General features: G+C 40.4%; 1 protein-coding gene across 1 annotated transcript in view; it reads right to left on the reverse strand.

Moving 5' to 3' along the window:
• ankfy1 (ankyrin repeat and FYVE domain containing 1) overlaps window positions 1–20,284 on the reverse strand; it is a 75,079-nt gene that overhangs the window by 17,935 nt on the left and 36,860 nt on the right. Inside the window, exons 8-15 of the mRNA XM_072589326.1 lie at window positions 16,879–17,083; window positions 16,337–16,405; window positions 16,037–16,233; window positions 12,264–12,361; window positions 8,898–9,120; window positions 8,059–8,157; window positions 7,492–7,645; window positions 7,144–7,312 (exon numbers count right to left, since the gene is read on the reverse strand). Of these exons, the coding sequence (XP_072445427.1) occupies window positions 7,144–7,312; window positions 7,492–7,645; window positions 8,059–8,157; window positions 8,898–9,120; window positions 12,264–12,361; window positions 16,037–16,233; window positions 16,337–16,405; window positions 16,879–17,083 (1,214 nt within the window). The remainder of the gene's footprint in view (window positions 1–7,143; window positions 7,313–7,491; window positions 7,646–8,058; window positions 8,158–8,897; window positions 9,121–12,263; window positions 12,362–16,036; window positions 16,234–16,336; window positions 16,406–16,878; window positions 17,084–20,284) is intronic.

Below are 20,284 nucleotides of genomic sequence, written 5' to 3' on the forward strand. Positions count from 1 at the left end.
CACCACCTAACACCTGCTGTTAAACCAGTTATGTATCCAATTGGCAAGCTCACCCGGAATCCCACTGACCCAACTTCATTAGTCTATCAGGCTGAACCTTGTCAAAGGCTTTAGTAAAGTCCAAGTAAACTATAGCTTTGCCCTCCATCTTTTCGTTAACTTCCTCAAAAAACTCAATTTGACAATTTTCTTCACATGAAACCATGCTGACTATCCCTAAACGTTTTGTGGCCCTCTGAAATGTTGCGAGACCCTATCCTTTTAGAATCACTGACAACTTACCCACAGTTGAAGTCAGACTCACAGGTCTACAGTTCCCTAGTTTCTCCTTTGAACCCTTCTTAAAAAAAAAAGGCACATTAGCCACCCTCCAGTCATCAGACATCTCATCCATAGTTATAGATATTACAAATATTTCTGCAAGGGGCCTCAAATTTCCTCTAACTTCCTAGTGTGTTCTGGTCTACATTAGATCAGAACCCAGAGATTTTTCCACCTTTATATTCTCCAAGGCCTGCAGAACTTTCTCCCTGATAACATGAAGAGGTTGAAACATCAATGGTTTACTTCCCCAACTTCTCTAGCCTCCGTTTCTTCCTCCACAAGATGATGTGAAATATCACTCCCATCTCCTGGGTTTCAGCACAAAGACAGCCATTTTGATCTTTAAGGGGCCCTACCCTACCCAGTTACTGTCTTACTCTTCATGTACTTAACCTTACCTGCAAAATCGTAGAGAAGTAATACCCCAAGCACACAAAGTGATTGAAGGCATTGGTCAGGTGGAAGCATAGCCCAAATCAAAAAAAAATACATCCCTCCATGGATGTGTAATATACATTTTTAACTGAAGTTAAGCGCAGACTAAAATCTGCAGGATCCCTGCACTTCCATATAATGACAGTTCTTAAACAAGGAAAATAATAAATATATTGTGACAATGAATCACACAACCTTTTTAAATTTAAAAGCCTCTTCTAATCTTCCAAAGGTTTATCTGGCAGGTAAAATAAAATGTATTATGTAAATGCAGTTTAACGATCATAGGAAGCTCCAAGTGTTTGAATGTTACAGAAATTATTTTGAAGTGTTATGAAGAAACAAACAAAAGAGATGATAACTTGCACAAATCCCACACACAGTCAGGCAATCTGTTTTGGTAATAACTGATAGGGGAGTAAATATTAGCCAAGTCACGGTGATCTGTTCTCTTCCATTAATACAATGGAATCTTAAATCTGGAGAGGGCAGATGGGACCTCAAAGTGCAGCTCTCCCAACTTAAAGATGATGCCCAAGTCTCTGTAAAGGGACTTGAACCCGCAGCCTTGTAACAGAGAAGTAAGAGTGCATTACTGAGCCACAACAAATGGATATCAATAGTTCCTACACACAACTGCTCACTGTTCACAAGTCTAAATTGGTTACGGTTTTAAAAAAGGTATCAATAGCAGTGCCATCAGTAGTGGCATTCTGGCTGAATTTTTTCTGCATAGACCACATTACTTGACACCATTTGTGACAACCCAAACACAGTAAAATTATGCAGCATCCTTTCAATTGGAGTGCTCCAATATACCCATCAAGCATCACAGTTACTACACAAACTACCAATGCTCTCAGTTGGAAGTCATCGCAAAAGGTCTAAACAGTTAAAAGTAAATTTTCCCTTCAGTGTTTACAGTGAGGCAATTCACAAGGTGGAAGGCTCAAAGCTTCTGAAAATTACAGTATGTCAAGGCATGTTTTCATTCAATTCATATTGTCATCATCATTTTTAAAATTAAATGTGACACCACCCAATCCTGATGCAAGCCAGATTACAAATTTTTCTATAGTGTCTCATCTTGGCACAGAAATTGCAATTTTAGTGTGACAATGATTTAATTCAAGTTAGACAAGTTAAGACTAGTGGGCTTTGGACATAACTTTCACCTGATGAAGTACAGTAAAGCAAGATTTCTGCTTTTAGACTCTCTAGTGCAGCTAAAAAAGGAGAGGCTGCTCGCATCAGGGGAGAGAGCATGGTACAACAAAATTATGTAGAAAATTAGTGGGGCCACATATACCAACATGCTTTTACAGTTTTAGAAGCACAGCGTTTGATTAAAAAAAAAATCACCAGAGCCTATTCCAGCACAAACACAAAGTGATTTTCTTTTCTCAGGCAAGAAAACAACAGAGTGGGTGTGTTTATACACATCCAGAATCTAACTCTTATTTCCAAAAAGGTCTACAATGGGTGTGATTTATCATCGTGGGTATGTTTTTTTTAAAGAAACAGAGTCCAAGTCCAAAATGCTGGTCAGGTTAGAAGTTTCTTATTGAACTCTTTTGGATTCATTGTTGTTGCAATTTCAGTGTCAAGGGCTCATGAAATGACTGCACAGAGACCCGTATCCTATCACCAAGTCACCCTTTATTTACTGGTGCACAGGACACTGGCTGTGGTCAGCCAGCTCACAGTCAGTCACTTGAACAGAGGAGATTAAAAATCACCTGGTTACATTGGTCAGCCAGGACTTTCCGGGTTAACAACCTATCAAGGGCCTTGTAGTCAACAGTATTCACCTGGTCCAAATCACTATAATTCACATTACCAGAAGGAGTGAGCTATAGAGCATTTTGCATTGCCTCTTTCCCAGTCCCCATCTCCACTGGCACCAATATGACAGGTACTACCCTCCAGTAACTTGGTGACATTAGTTACAGGGAAGTGTTACCAAACAGTTGCTCAAATGGTTCTTATTATAATGTAACACTTAACCCACATTCCATTTGCTGTTAGCAAAGTAATTTGAACAATGAAGGCTTACAAATCTGGCATATTCAATTTCAATTAATGATCTCAGAATTGGTTTATATGTAATTCAACACAACAGGCTGTGAACTTGCAATCCTCCTCAACATGCAACGTGAACAAGGACAAGAAAAGTAAATAAGAAAGACATTTAAAGCAAAGCTTAGTATCCATGGGAGATCAGAACTATCCAAAATGCACCACATTAGAAATCATCAGCAGCTAGCATAATGGTGGATTTGGTATGATGAATCGTTGGGGTCAGAAAAGGCAAACCCCGTACAAGGTTTTTTTTGGTTGATCATCTACTCTAGTGTTAAAGAAATTATACCGTCAGAAGCAAACCGAAAGAAGAGAAAGCTGATCAAAATCTATAAGTCTGGTGTCCATATGCAAAAACTTTCCAACATCACATGACGATATCACAGCTGTGCTAAAGGAGGACACTATGCATGTCAATGGGGACCAAGGCATTATGGGTGGAGCTGAGAAATAAGGTTGCAGTCACACTGTTGGGGCTGTATTACAGACCTCCCAACAGTGAGCGTGAGGTAGAAGAACAAATAGGCAAATAGATTATGAATAGATGTAGAGGCAATAGGGTAGTGGCGATGGGAGATTTTAATTTTCCCCAACATTGACTGGGATACACGTAACGTCAGAGGTCTGGGTGGGATAGAATTTGTAAGAAGCGTCTAGGAGAGTTTTCTAGAGCAGTATGTCAATAGTCTGATGAGGAAAGGGGCCTGGCACTGGGAACGAGTCAGGCCAGGTAGAAGTAGTTATGGTGGGGATTTCTTTGGGAACAGTGACCACAATTCTGTAAGTTTTAGATTAGATTAGATTACTTAGTGTGGAAACAAGCCCTTCGGCCCAACAAGTCCACACCGACCCACCACCCACCCATACCCCTACATTTACCCCTTACCTAACACTACGGGCAATTTAGCATTGCCAATTCACCTGATCTGCACATCTTTGGACTGTGGGAGGAAACCGGAGCACCTGGAGGAAACCCACACAGACATGGGGAGAACGTGCAAACTCCACACAGTCAGTCGCCTGAGGCGGGAATTGAACCCAGGTCTCTGGCGCTGTGAGGCAGCAGTGCTAACCACTGTGCCACCGTGCCGCCCTTAATACTCGTAGATAAAGATGAGTGGTGCTAAGGGAAGAGCACTAAACTGGGCCAAGGCCAATTGTATCAAAATTAGGCAGGAGCTCAGAAACATGGATTAGACACCGCTATTTGAAGGGAAGTCCACATTTGATATGTGGGAGGCTTTCAAAAGATAGGTTAAAGACAGTGCAGGATAGGCATGTCCTGTTGAAGGCAGAGGATTGAAAAGGGCAAGATTCGTGAACCATGGATGACAGGAGAAATTGTACAACTAGCCAAGAGGAAAAGGGAAGCGTACATAAGGCCTAGGCAGCTCAGAACAGAATGGGCCCTGGAAGAATATCAGAAGAGTAGGACAAGTCTTAAACAAGGAATCAAGTGGGTAAAAAGGGGTCATGAAATAGCTTTAGCAAGCAGAATTATGGAGAATACCAAAGCATTTTATTCTTATAAAAAGCAAGCGGGTAACTAGAGAAAAGATTGGTCCACTAAAGGATAACGAAGGAAGGCGGTGTGTCAAATCTGAGAGAATGGGTGAGATTCTGAATGATTACTTTGCAGTGTTCACGCAGAGGAACATGAATCTTGAGATCAGAGATAGAGGTTTGGATTAGTCTGGATCACGTTGACATAAGTAAGGGAGAGGTATTGGGTAGGCTAGAGGTTAAGGTGGACAAATCCCTAGGACCAGATGGAATCTATCCCAGGTTGCTGAGGGAAGTGAGAGGAAATAGCTGGGGCCCTGACATATCTTTGTGGCATCCTTAAATACAGGTGAGGTGCCGGAGGACTGGAGGGTTGCTCATGTTGTCCCCCTGCACAAGAAGGGTAGTAGGGATATTCTGGGTAACTATTGACCAGTGAGCCTGACGTCAGTGGTGGGAAAGTTGCTGGAGAAGGTATGGAGGGATAGGATCTATTTATATTTAGAAAAGAATGGGCTAATCAGCGATGGTTTTGTGCGGGGGAGATAGTGCCTTACCAACTTGATAGAGTTCTTCAAGGAAGTGACCAAGTTGATAGATGAAGGAAGGGCTGTTGATGTCATACCTGGACTTTAGTAAGTACCTGGACTTTGGTAGACTAATTGAGAAAGTGAAGTCACATGGTGTGCAGGGTGTTCTAGCGAGGTGGGTAAAGAACTGGTTGAGCAACAGGAGACAGTAGTAGTCGAAGGGAGTTTCTCGAAATGGAGAAAGGTGACCAGTGGTGTTCCATAGGGGTCAGTGTTGGGGCCACTGTTGTTTGTGATATACATAAATGATCTGGAAGAGGGCACTGTTGGTCTGATCAGCAAGTTTGCAGATGACACTAAGGTTGGTGGATTAGCAGAAAGCATAAGGGACTGTCAGAGAATGCAGGAGGATATACATAGACTGGAGAGTTGGGTGGAAAAGTGGCAGATGGATTTCACCCAGATGAATGTGAGGTGATGCACTTAGGCAAGTTTAATTCTAGAGCGAATTATACAATGAAGGGAAGAGCCTTGGGAAAAGATGATGAGCAGAGAGATCTGGGAGTGCAGGTCCATTGTACCCTGAAAGTTACTGAACAGGTGGATAGGGTGGTCAAGAAGGCATATAGTATGCTTGCCTTCATGGGGTATTGAGTATAAGAGCTGGCAAGTCATGTTAACATTGTACAAGACACTGGTTCGGCCACATTTAGAATACTGCGTACAGTTCTGGTCACCACATTACCAAAAGGACGTGGACGCTTTGGAGAGGGTGCAGAGAAGGTTTACGAAGATGTTGCCTGGAATGGAATATGCTAGCTATGAAGAGAGGTTGAGTAGGTTAGGTTTATTTTCAATAGAGAGAGAAAAAAAAAAGATTCAGGGGGACTGGATTGAGGTTTATAAAATCATGAAGGGTACAGACAGGGTGGATAGAGACAAGCTTGTACCCAAGATAAAGGATTCAATAACGAGAGGTCACGCTTTCAAGGTTAGAGGTGGAAAGTTTAAGGGGGATACACACAGCAAGTACTTTACACACAGGGTAGTGAGTGTTTGGAACATGTTGCCAGCAGAGGTGGTAGAGGCAGGCACGGTAGACTCATTTAACAGGAGTCTGGATAAATGCATGAGTAGGTAGGGAGGAGGGGGAATACAGATACTTAGGAATTGACCGACAGGTTTAGACAGTACTTTTGGATCGGCTCAGGCTTGGAGGGGTGAAGGGCCTGCTCCTAGGCTGTAAATTTTCTTTATTCTATCACTACCACTCTTCCTCAAGAAATAGGCAGATGACCAGAAAGAGAGGCAGATGACGACCCGAAAGCTGTCTTGAATTATTAAGGGGTTCAATTGGTTTAAAAATAAAGAAATTATTTCCACTTGAGTTGGAAGGGAGGGAGGGAGGAGTACATCTCAGACTAGGATCATAAGTCACCAGTAAAACATGAAACTCTAAAATTCAACACAAACCTCTTTACAAAATGTTAAAATGCAGGACTCGTTATCTCACGGAGTAGGCGAAGTGAACGGATGTAATTAAAAAGGGAGGTCAATAGCTTGAGGTGAAAGGGATTAGATTTGATCCCCTACATTATGGAAACAAGCCCTGTGACCCAACAAGTCCACAATGACCCTCCAAAGAGTAACCCACCCAGACCCATTCCCCTACCCTACATTTACTCCTGACTAATGCACCCAATTACTACAGGCAATTTAGCATGGCTAATTCACCTAACCTGCACATCTTTGGATTGTGGGAGGAAACCGGAGCACTCTGAGGAAACCCACACAGACACAGGGAGAATGTGCAAATTCCACACGGACAGTTGTCATAGGCTGGAATCAAACCTGGGTCCCTAGTGCTGTGAGACAGCAGTGCTAACCACTGAGCCACCATGCCACCCTTAGAAGACTACGTCAACAAGCAAGATGAATAGAATACAAGGGAATGTGTGTAGAGGTTTAACAGGCATTAACTAGATGAGGTTTGCAGTGTACAAACTAGCTGTTCAGCCTATCAAAGCACAATATTTTTAAGCAAGCAGAATACATTTCGTGATGCTTTGTGGGACTGAGAAAACTTGAATTAACAATGGGTTTCATGTTCCTGACAGGGGGAGGTTACTGGCTTGACACTACTATTTTAACATCCAAAAGGTTGGGATGTTTTACAGCAAAAATTAAATTGTATTTTCAATCTTTACTGCATGAACCTGGAGTACTTGATACTATGAAAAGGGTTCAGCCCAGCATCAAGTGCACTTACCAAGGTGGAGGCAATGTCCTCAAGCCCACTCTCCAGGGCGAGCCACAATGGTGCATTTCCCTTCTCATCTGATACAGACATATCTGCACCACGGGTACAAAGAGCATCAACCACAAGTGGTAACTGGTTCTTGATGGCCAACTGAAGAGCTGTCTCACTGTCACGGGTTCTGACAAAAATAAAACAAACATCAAGACAAAAAAAGAGAAACGATTAAGAAACATTTATTATGGGGAAAAGGTTAGTAATGAAAACAGAATTAGAATAAGCTGATTAATTGTGCAAAAAGATATAGATTACGCTCTACAATTTCCTTCTGCACAATGTATTATGCAGTAACTTACTTACCGAATATTTATATCAGCTTGGTGTTCAAGGAGGAAGAGGGCACTCTTGCTGTCTTGCCTCTGAATTGCCATGTGCAGCAGAGTCTGACCATCTGACATGCAGTCATTAATGGCAGCCCCTGAACCCAGCAGCTGAGCTGCGATTGTATGCATGCCTGCAGGGAGAGTGCAGTTAGTCCAGTGGTTAAACCTTTAGACTTCACATTGCAGAGAAGTCATGGGATTATTTAAAATGCAACTTGCGATTGCTTTCCCAAAAAATTCTTAGTCACCCCCAGAGATCTTTTAAATTGACTGATGTGGATTAAGCGGAGCCATATTTCGCAAAAAAGATATAGGGCAATGTATTTTGACTGCAAAGTAACCTACCAACTTATCAAATCACTATCTCCAACAACACCAAATCTGATCATGACAGTTTATAGATATCTTCCTGTCCCTTCACATCAGGATTACCCCATGTTACAAGAACACCCACTGCACTGAAACAAATATTTAAAGAATTTCCAAAAAGTCAGTCACAAGGATAAAAGGAAAGGAGTTTAACACAATGTGCATTCATAGGTACCTGTCCATAGAGCCAGCCCAAGGACTGTTTGATCTCTTGAATCTTTGAGACTGAAGTCAGGAATGATTTGTAGGTTACTGGTAGCATGAAGCGCATTTGCTGAGTTGAATAATAAAAAAAAATTAGTCTTCTTCACCTCTCAGTTTTCAGATCAAAAAGCCAGTTTCAATTGTGATTGGCATAAAATGATTGGACCGAAGCAAGAGTTCAAAAGCAACTATTTAACTGTCAGGTCTTGAAGTGATCAAATCTCGCCAACTTTGTAAGCATGTTACAAAGCTATGTCCCAAAATATTTTACATAAATGTTTATACAGACATGCTTTGGAAATTTAAATTACTTCTGAAATATTAACGGTTTTGTATTTCTATGGCAATGCTTTAAAATACATCACAATATTTCAAACCACAGAAACAAAGTCATCGACAATAGTTATTTTAAAATCAATCTGTTTGGGGAATTTTATTATATACTTCTGGAGCGGGTGGAAATTCATACCCAATCTCCTGGCCCAGAGGGAGGGACACTACCAACTTGCTATAAGACCCACATTGTGATGGTGCAAATTGATCTTATTTCATAGAGTATCAAAGTTTTATCAAGAATAAAACTTTTAAAGTTATGACTAGGCAAATCCCCAACAAAAACTCTTTTGGGGTGGGAAGGAGAGCCTGAAATAAAAAGGGAGAGTCTGGAGATCCAAATCAAAACCTTAAGTTTGCCTCTCAATGTGGCCAAGCAATGCTCAACTGTCTGCAGACAAGTTACCATTCCCTCACAATTAGGAATGATAATTGATACCAAGGTGGTTAAGATTAGTGAGGGAGGAGTAACCCTACCTTTCTGCTCCAATATCACCGACACCACGTCAGGATGGTTATGTGCTATTGCCATGTGAAGTGGTGTCTGCAGGGAGAGACCATCCTGGGTGTCTTGCGACAAACCTGTACCGACAGAAAGCGGTCGCTTGGTTTGAATGTTGGGATTCGCTCCATGCTGTAGTAGTTCTACCGTGAGATTTGCCAAGCCACGACGACATGCTGTGTGCAGGGGAGTTTCACCCTAGATAAAAGCACAGCAAAAGGGGAGGGAGAGAAGGACAGGGAAATGAAGAACAGTGCAGTCATAGATTTTACCATGGAATGCAAATTAATTTTTGAGAAAAAAAAAAGTCTGAATTTGTGCTACACAAAGCTGCTCATTGAGGAATAGTCAATGTATGCAGCCTTTCAGGCTCTATGACAGGTTAGCATTTGATATGGAAAATAATTTTCTTCACCTGCTAATCTCAATGTATATTTTGTAACAAATATAAGAAAAGGACCATTGGTACCAAATCGACAATCTTTGCGCCCAAAACAGAAATTAACTGGAATGAAACAAGGCAGCTAATCAGCTTGCATCCTTATTTGGATAGCTTAGAAAGAGCTATACAAATTGCCCACTTTCCTACACTTTTCCCATATCCCCACAATTAATTTCCTTATTATGCGACTTTACGAAGGGCAAAAATAGGAACAACTGGAATTGACTTTATCCAATTTCATTTCTAAATCCTTAAAATATTGCTCTCAATACACTTTGAAGCAATGCTTTCCAAATCAAATAGCTACACTTACACAAGAATGTTTGGCCAATACCCTCAAAACTGTACTCTGGCTATTGATGTTGCTACCTTTAACAACAGTTTCTCACTATCTACTCTATCATTTTGAGCATCTCTTTAAACCTCCCCCTTAATTTTTGTCTGCTCTGAATACACCAATTCCAGCTGCATCTTCACTAAACTGAAGTCTTTCAATGCTGATCCTTTGTAAGATGTGGAGGGAGAGACAATGCAACATAGGTACAGTAAGGCCTATTCTGCAGATAACTCTAGTTCTGAAAAATTCAGGTCATAAACTGCACATTAATTTTGTCAAAGCTGAAGGTATGGGTTGGGGGCAAGAGTTCAATCATGATCCAAACAAGGAACAAGAAGCAGCCATTCGGCCCTTCAAGTCTGCTTCACCATTCAACATAATCATAGTTGATCTAAACTTTAATCTCAACTCTACATTCCTGCATATCCCCAATAATCTTTCATCTGCTTGATAAGCAAAAATCTCGACCTCTGCCACAAAAATATTTAAAGATTCTGTAACTGCCACTTTTTGAGGAAGGAAATTCTAAAAAGACTCAACACAAAAAAAAAGTGTTTTTTGTTGGGGTCTCAAATGTGCCTCGTTTTTAAACGATGACCACAGAGTCCTGGATTCTCCCAGAAGAGTGAACATCCTTTCAACATGCACCTGGTTAAGCACCTTCAAGATCTCACAGTCCCACTCAACTACAGGGCTGTTCTCAATCTTGAGAGCAAAAGGGCGAGACGGACAACTGGCAGTGGCATAACCTGGGGGGGTCATCATAGCTCAGACGAAGGGAGGGGTTGAGAAGGAAGGTCCTTCATGGTAATCTCCAGTTGTGTTGGAGTTGAACTAATGTTGTTAGAACCTCTCTACATTGCAAACCAGGTCCCAGCAAACTGGGTTAGTGAATCTTCTCTGAACTGCTTCCAATGCATTAACATCCTTCTGCAAGTGTGGTGACCACACTGTATACTGTTGAGGCCAATGTTTTTCTTTATTTTTCTCATTTTTGATTTGGGACTACAAACTGTAGTTGAGAATCAAAAACAACTTTGAACTTTGAGCAGCAGCTTATTTTGAAAAGGAGGAAAATGCAAACCAACTGAGGTTTGCATATGTGAGAACTGGCCTGGAATGATAATGCATTCATTACTGTAAAATGACTACAGATATTTCGGCACCGGGACATTTTAAACTCAAGGACTGGCAGTTGGTTGGATGTAGTATTGGTCATTATAGGGGAGGCCAGTGCTGGCCAGGCAATCTCAATGTGGGGAAAAAGGTAAGCCATAGACCGATTAGTTTTGACTTGGTTTTTGGGGTAGAAGGCTGTGTGCTCGGAAGCTGCTGGACTGCAAGGCTGTACTCTAGTTTTACTCTCGAGTTTTCTATGCAATTACAAAAATTGTGGAACTTCCGGAGAAAATAATCAGTTTATAAGAAATAAAAGGTGAATGTTCATTAGATCCAGCTGGAAGTTGTTTGCATTAACCAGTGACTTGGGAATTTGAATAAGACACAATCTTTTGTCGCTGCAATATAAATGCAGCACTCAGGGTTCCACAAAGACCAGATACTCAAGTGTTGAAATGTTATTGAACTGGCCAGTTACAACTCATTTTCTTTTTAATTTATCCCTTAACTGGGTCAGATTTAGGGTTATGTAGTTGGGTTTAAATCATGAACATTAAATTAGATTATCTTAGTGCTTAGCTTTGCTCTGTTAAAGTTACAATATTAAGAATAAACTGCTATATCTATTTAAGTTATAAAACTTTGGCGTCTAATATCTATTCTTCTTAGAGTCTGGTTAGGAAAAAATTGGGCAATTTGAGTCTTGAATGTTTGGGATTTACACCAGTGAAATCAGTGATAGACTGTTTTAGTTTGCCTTGCTCTTGCTGCCCAACAGTCCACCAGATGAAATCCCACCAATGCCCTGTATAACTCAAGCATAATCTTCCTTCTCTTACATTCAATTCCAATTCAATCAAATAGTGGCACTTTTTGTAGTAGGGTCAATTGGAACTAAGTGTAGAAATACATAGATATCTGGAAAGGGAGATATTATTTGCCCCAAATAATTACTTTCTAAAGCACGTTACAAGCAACAGGTTGAAGGCCTGTAGCTAAGACTCGATGTTCAAGTCCCTCTTTCCCAATTCAAATCTTGTCCACATGTTCAGAGTGACTGGACAACAAAACAGGGTAGAAGTTTTTTGGTCAATTTCTCCTTTCACCCTAATTCAGACAAGCTATCATATACCAAATCTTTGGAGTTCTTCTATCTGACTGGTTTGTCAACATGCTAAGTGGTACATTCACCCATTAACGGAGGGAAACGTGCACTTGTTCTGTGAGCATATGCAAAGCTACTTAAAGCAGTTTTATTCTCCACTTCAGCTACTCTATGTTAAACTCTGTTCTACGTAATCAATTGAGAGACAAAGCAAACGCAGCCCATACACAACAGAAGTTGTGAACCATTAATGTACTGTATTTGGATAAATGATATTATGTTTTTTCCCTCCATAAGTTAAAGACAATTCCTTAAAATATTAACTTCAAAAGACTCACCAAGTGATTGGTGTGGTTAACCTTAGCCCCGTGAGCAACCAAGAAGAGCGCAGCAGCTTCATTTTCAGTCTCCGATGCTCTTTGCATTAGACAATTCCCTAGCAGAGTGAAATGTGGTTCACTATGTTAGAAGCCTTTAAAGAGTATAATAGGTTGGAAAGATATCCCATTGATTACTACTTTACATTTAGATAATTGACACCTCAATTTATACTCAACGTCTAGTATCACAAGTTTTACACATTGTTAACATTCTATAGCAATTTACATGCTGAGTCAAGACTGAGCTGAAGGTTAGAGGCTAAGGAATAATTTAAAAAGGTGACTGAATTTGTTTTAAGGCCATACATTCTATTATTAACTGAATATCTAGAATTTACCTTGTTAGTCAAATGGTATCCCTTTGTTACAATTTTGGAAAGTTTGCAGAATTATCTGTAATACAGAGGAGTTTCACACTTGTCACAGAATAAAGCCAGTGTTAAGAACCAGCATGTGGAGTCTTTTACCATGGGGAGGCTGTTACACTCCAGCTACCAGAGCTCCACATGAAAAAGGAGACTCTTGCTTCTATCACCTGCATTAGGCATATGAGTGCAGGCTAATAATCAACTTGTAAGGCAGTGTTATAAATGCCCATTACAAGGCCTTCAAGTCCTGAGGTAAGACTGGAACCTGATCTTCTCGATCAGAGGTAGGGATACTACCACTGTCACAAAAACTCCCTTCACACCACTGACAATTACAACATGACTGTAGGGATTCTACAACTCAGGAGTTTCTTCCAGACCAGGGTACCTCATAAATTGAAACAACGGAGTTGCTGTTAGTAATCATAGGTATTTATACTGGAAAAATTGCAGGCAGCACATGCAGATGCAATGCTCTTGGAAATAATTCCAAAAATGTCTTTCATACCACAGGCACAGATGTGAGAAGTGTTTAAACATTAACATGCTAAAAACAACCAACCAGAGATATATTCTGGAAAGTTGTGTGAATAACTCAGACAAAGAAGAGTTGGTGTTTTCCCTGAAGTGGCCAAACAAACAGTGAACTGGGGTGTTATCAGTGGGTTGCTTTGGAAAGCTACATCAGAACTGCGGCAGCTCAAACAATACAGGTTCACAGAAATTTCCCTCATTGATGATACTACATTCGAGCTTCATGAGAGTAGCTAATGACTCCTAACCAAACCTACTGTGCCCGAGTAAAGAACATCATATTGTGGAACAGCAGAATTATTCAATGATAAATATGCTGAAGGCGAATACAGTGGTTGTGCAGCAGGAGCTTAAATTTATCAACAATTTAAACTGACCTTCATACTTCAGTTACAATATAACTTTAACAGGAACCAAAATTACAATAGTTTCTTCATTTAGGAATTAGCAACTTGTGTGCTTCCAGAAGAAATCATAACACTTTCAAATCATTAGGTTATAGAGATACACTTCAATTTTGGAGAAACAAAAGCCATAATTAAGCCACAATAAGAGGAGGGAAACTTAAATAACCTTTAGAGTCTCAATGTTACCCAACTCAAAATGTTAACACTTCTTCTCTCCGCTGAAGCTGTGTGACCAGCACTAAACATGATTAAATGTGTTCTCAACCAGCTATGACTGTCATCAGGCACAAACTAAACCACTTCTCTCAAAGGATAGCAAGCTAAAGGTGACACTTTTTAATATGTCACTTTGGAGGAGATGTTAAATTGTGCGTTCAGCTGGACATAAAACATCCTCCATCATCTTACTGAAGCACGGACTGAGTTTTACAGTGCACTGGCTTCCATTTATCTACCAGCTTATACCAGCATAAGCTAAATGAGTCACTAATCTGTACTGCGCTGTACATCAGCTACCACATTCCCAATTTCTCCAAAGCACCTTTGGATATCACAAAGTCAGAGAGGTCAGAGCAGAAATAGTAGGCCATTCAGCCCATCAAGTCTGCTCCACCATTCAATGAGATCATGGTCAACCTGATAATCCTCAACTTCACTTTCGTGCCTTTATCCATGTAATCTTTGCTTCTCTTACTGATTAGGAAAATTATTTCAATCTTGAGTATATTTAACTACTAAGTCTCTACAGCTCTCTGCATTAAAGAATTCCAGATTCACTATCCTCACCTTTGCCTTAATTTCAGAATGAGGTGCCACTCATATGTCCTTTGGTCCTAGACTCTCCCACAAGGCATAACCACCTCTCCACGTTTACCCTATCAAGTCCCTTAAGAACCTGATATTTTCAATAACGTCTACTCATTTTTCAAAACTCCAATGAGTACCAGCCCAACCTCTCCTCAAAACAGTCGCTCCATACCCAGGATCAGCCAAGTGAATCTTTTCTGGACTGCCTGCAATGCTGGTGTATCTGTCCTTAGATAATGGGTGCTCACAGTATTCAGAAGTCATCAAACTAGTATAGTTTAGAATTGTTTTAGCAAGACCTCCTTATTTTCATATTTCATTCCCTTTGAAATAAAGGTCAGCATTCCATTTGCCTTTCAATACCTGAACTTGGGTGCTAGCTTTTTGCAGTTCATGCACAAGAACTTCCAATCCTTTGGCGCTGCAGTTTTCTGCTGTCTTTCCCCATTTAAATATTATTCAGCTCCTTTACTCTTCCAGCTAAAGTACATAACATCTATTCCACCTGCCAAGCTTTTGTCAACTCTTAACTGGTGTGCATCCCTTTGTAGATGGTGACATCCTCATCACCACTCTGCTCAGCTATTTTCATTTGATCCTTAAACTAGGCAATAGTACATTCATTTTTCTCATCCCACTGAGGAACATGTTATAAATACTTGTGGTCCCAGCAATGATCCCTGTGGCAATCTGCCAATTACAGCTGTAATAAATTTGCCAATCAGGATTGTGCTTCAAGATGCTATATGACTCTACTCGACTACATTATGTATTTCTCCATGCTCTACCATTAAATCTTTTAGACTAACATTACCCGAATAAACAGATGTTAAGGTGACTGGCCTAGTTTTTTTTAAAAATTTGTACAGCAAATGACATTGGTTGTCCCAATTCTGACTTTTCCAAAATCGAAGGACTCTTGGAAGATTACTAGTAGACCACTATCACTAGAGCTACCTCCTTTACAATCCTACTATAAAAACCCATCAATCTTTAGACGCATTAGTACACCAAGTACATTTCTCTAGTGATATTGATTGGAATGTTATTTTTGGAATCCTCAGTCTTCATGGTAGAGGCCAATATTTATTCATCTCCTCAGCCGCTAGCCTATGTCCACTCTGGCCCCATTCTTTGTTTCTAAATAAACACATTGTCCACCTTGACATTACTTGCTAGTTTCCCCTCAAGCTATTCTGTTTTTAGGTCATTTTTGTGGGCTTTTAAAATGTTCCTAGTTCTCTGATTTACCACTAATTTTTACCATATTGTATTGGCTAACTTGGTTTGATTAGAAGATAGATAATTGCTGTATGCATCCAGACAAGTTACTGCTCATGACTGTATACATGCATCACTTCCCTGGATGGATGCAGCGACATTCAAAGGCTGGCTCCAGTCTAAAAGTTTGATGGCCATCCCCCGCATCACCAGCTTATAGAAACTGCAGTTTATCCTGTAGACCTTGCAAACGAACAGTTCCTGATTTTTCTCTGCACTGCAAAACCAGCTTGTTGCAGTGCACATCACATTGTTGGTTATGGTACAACTGAAAGGCGAGGACTGGTCTGTACACGTGTAAATTTTCCTGCTGGTGTATTTGCTAGTTTCTCACCCTTTGCATCTGGTGCATCTGGATTACTACCCCGTTTAATTAGTTTTGCTGCAAAACTATTCTCATCAAATGAAGTGCCATTCACAACTGGAACGTCATCAAATGGGTTCACCGACTGATCGGAGTCCACTGTTATATCCTGGAGTGCTAACCATAGCGCCGTGCTTCCTTCATGGTCCTTCAGCTCCAGGTCAATTCTACAAAAATACATTTGCCAAAGACATTTTAGAAAACAATTTCACTTCAAGAAGCGAAGTGCTTTCAGAAGAAGCAATGAAGAAATTAGTGATTCATACGTACTGTTTACATTGCAGTAGCTGTGTGAAAACATACTCATTGCCTGCCAGTATAGAAGTGTGTAAAGGTGTCCTGTGTAAACAAGGAAGAGATCTCAGTGGAAGGAGTTAACAACCAATACATAGCTTTTGTAACAGTACTGCTGCACAATTTGACCTAATAAAGACGTTTTTAGCAAATTTTCAACTAAACAATGCATCATTCACAGGATTAAAGCAATCAGTTTGTTTGCGGCTCCTTCAAAAAGGTCAGTTGGATTTGGACAGGTTGTACGATTAAGGTCAGGGCCCCAATTCCAAAAAAGGTAGGACGACAACTAGACGGTGTTGCTACTTCTATTTACTACAATAACTGCCGGTACAACTTAAATGGACCGACAGCGCTCCACAACAATAATCAAGCAGAAGGCATAGCAGTGACAAGGAAAAAGAAAGGAGTGTGAAAACACACAAGTGGAGAAATACTGGTAGAACACACACTTAGTTCCAATTTATCACAATATAGGAAGCTAGTTAGGAGCGAGGACAGTGACAACTGCTGCTCACCGTCCTTTGCTATCCTGCATGTTTGAATTGGCTGATGCTTCCAAAAGCGCTTGTGCGATACGTGCCATTCCTGCCATTGCTTCTACCGAGTGCTTTTTCAGACTGTATGAGGCTACGAGGTGAAGAGGTGTCTCCTGCTGTCCATATGTAGCTGCATTCACACGAGCACCATTGCGAATTAGGAAGCTAGCTGAAAATTCATCACCTGTATTAAAGGGTTCCCAAAAATATTTGGTTCAAATTTAAATGTGATAAGGCTGTATAACAACTTATGAAAAAAAAAGATATTTTGCAGAAATGTACATACTATAGTTTGCAATGTTCCAATTAGCTTGAAACAGCTTGACAAGGAAATAAAGGAACACAGTAGCGTTCTATACTGTCCAAACTGGGAAGCAGACTATCAAAAGAATAGATTACAAAGCAGCCTGGTTTGATGAAAGGGAAATAAAATCTAGTAAAAATGTAGGAAGATTACATATGTGAACTGCATGTACAAAACCCAATGTATGCAGCATAGCATTGTTATCACCAAATATTTCTGTGGATGCTGTAATTGAAGCAGACAACCAGATCAATGTTTCATCTACACAGTGAAATGACTTCAGGTTCAAAAAGTCAAATACACAAATTCCTAATTATCAGGAAGGCATGGGCTACTAGTAGGTAGAACCCAGAACTAGTCTAAGCCCAACTTTCTACTTTAGTAGGGCAGAATTGCATATTACTTTTGCAGGAAACTAGTTTGAGACAAATACATTTGGCATAATAAAGCCACTCCAATACATGAACAGAATTCCACCAGTTAAAAACATGCACATTCCAATTTCCTCTCAGCACTCGACAGATACTTTCATTATTCCCCTCAAATCAAACCAATACAGCACACCAAGACAGCAATATCACTCTGTTCTCAGTAAACACAAGTTTAGGAGCGTGCTTCCAATTGTTTGGCTCAACTAATATTTAATTTGATGTTGTTTGTGGAGGAGTATGGATTCTGACACCAACAATGTGAATTCTAAATCTTACGCCAAGTGGGAAACAAATGGCTCTTCAATGTTCCATGTGTGCCTAGGAAAAAGGGATCAACACCACTGCAAACAAAACTGAAATTTTAACAAATCTGGGATGTTTGACATTCAAACTGATTTTTGTTCAGAATACTGAAGAATGGTCCAAGTTTGCAATTCTTTGAAAAATTGCTCCAGTTCTAAAGATTAGCATTTAACTACAAAGTTAAAGAATTAAATCCCACTTGGCACAAGTTTTAGAATTCACATGTTGGTGTCAGATTCCATACACCTCCACAAACATCAAACTAAATATCAGTTGATCCAAACAATTGAATCATGCTCCTTCACTTGTGTTTACTGAGAACAGAATGATATTGCTGTTATGGTATGCTGTATAGTACACGTACAAAAAGAAAGTGCCATAAGTCCATGCTAGTACTTCCATCACATCCGAATATAGCTTCCCACTCCTTTCTCCACATAATTTTCCAGCTTTTCCATTTATGCAGGTAGTTTTAAATACTCTAAATAGAGTCATAGCGATGTACAGCACGGAAACAGACCCTTCGGTCTAACCCGCCCATGCCGACCCGATATCCCAAACCAGTCTAGTCCCACCTGCCAGCTCCTGGCCCATATCCCTCCATACCCTTCCTATTCATATACCCATCCAAAGGACTTTTGAATGTTGCAATTGTACCAGCCTCAACCACTTCCTCTGGCAACTCATTCCATACATGGACCACTGTGAAAAAGAGGCCTCTTCAGTCTCTTTTATATCTTTCCCATTTCACCCTAAACCTATGCCCTCTAATTCTGGACACTCCCACCCCAGGGAAAAGACTGTCTATTTATCCTATCCCTGCCCCTCAATTTTGTAAACCTCTATAAGGTCACCCCTCAGCATTCGACGCTCCAGGGAAACCATTTGATAACAATTATAGCATTTTTCTGCTGAGCTCCCTCAACAGCCTGAAAACACTTTCCCTCCAAAATTTGAAGGTTTCATGCCTTCCTGTAGGAGGTTGTTACTGAAACAGCAGTTGGGCACAAACACGAATGGAGTCAGTGACCCTGGGAGGGCAGGTAGGAAACAGTCTGGAGACTGCCTCGTATCAATTCCTAACTGGCAGGTAAATCCCTGCTGTCAAAGAATTGCTGTCATTTCCAGGAGGAACTGAGGGATGCTTAAAGCAAGCTGCAAACTTTTTCTAAAAATAAAATACACAAATCCAACTTTACAGAGTTGCCAGTTAAAACTATTTATGTGCGAAGATGGGGCAGTTGACAGGCATTACAATTTAGAAATTTCCAATGCATAACCATCCAAGCATGGGAGAACAAATGTTGGTTCTGAAAGCAGAAAGAAATTAATGATGGAAAGTCACTGATCTGGTGCATCAATGCCCTCTCCACACGTTGCCTTAATTCCTGAATATTTACAACAGCTGGTTTTTCTCCACATCCAAATTAGTGCTACATTCCACAGCATCAAGTGGCTCAAGGTCAGAACAAAATGCAAGGCCCAACTTGCAAGAAACAAACTGTACAGCAATCCCAACTCCTCTTCCCTCCACAAGATGGCAATCTGTATATGCTATTTAAGCAACGCTGGATACAGCTGGCAAAACGAAGTGTTCTAAGATTTAAATGCAAGCTTATTCTTTGCAGTCATATGCAAAAACCTTCACTTGTATACAATTAAAAGTTATACACCCAATATAAAGTAGCCTCAGGCTGTTTCACAAATAGTTAATTTTGCACTAATGCCAAACAACTGAGACTCATGCAGATAATATAACTGTTCAAATGACAAATGATACAAAGATTTTTTTTTTGTCTGCTATCAATCTCATTAAGTAGCCAAAATCTCAAAACTGGTGGGCGAACCACATTTTCAAACCAAATGCCAAGCCTCTAGCCCTCCATACACAATACTTCACTTTTCCAAGCTTCTTATCAGTTCAGTGATGCCATCACCTCCTATAAATCTGTTCATTTAATCCTCAGCCCTCTCCCACTCCTATTACAAGATTCCCACATTAGCTTTTAGTTCCAAGGTGAATATATCTGAAGCAGACTTGTTCAGTCAGCCACCAAATGCGACTGGCCTGAATGATGTACCAACAGGTCAACTCACCTCTCTGCCAAAGCCATCTTTTCTTCACTAATGGTCTCCTTTATCCACTCTCCAAATGCAAGGAGCTCATGGGAGTTGGGAGCTTGTCACCCAGATTAATTCTAACTAGTCAGTAAGAAGACTGGCCTTTCTCTCAACTTAATCACAGGCTTAAGTTCTCAGCTCTACCCCATGAGTAACACTCTTGTTCCCGAAAGGCAACTACTTTTTTTGGCTGCAGGCCTACAGAATAAATGCACCCCACCTTTCT

Source organism: Chiloscyllium punctatum, chromosome 19 (assembly GCF_047496795.1).
Source record: "Chiloscyllium punctatum isolate Juve2018m chromosome 19, sChiPun1.3, whole genome shotgun sequence".
In the NCBI taxonomy this organism is placed as follows: Eukaryota; Metazoa; Chordata; class Chondrichthyes; order Orectolobiformes; family Hemiscylliidae; genus Chiloscyllium; species Chiloscyllium punctatum.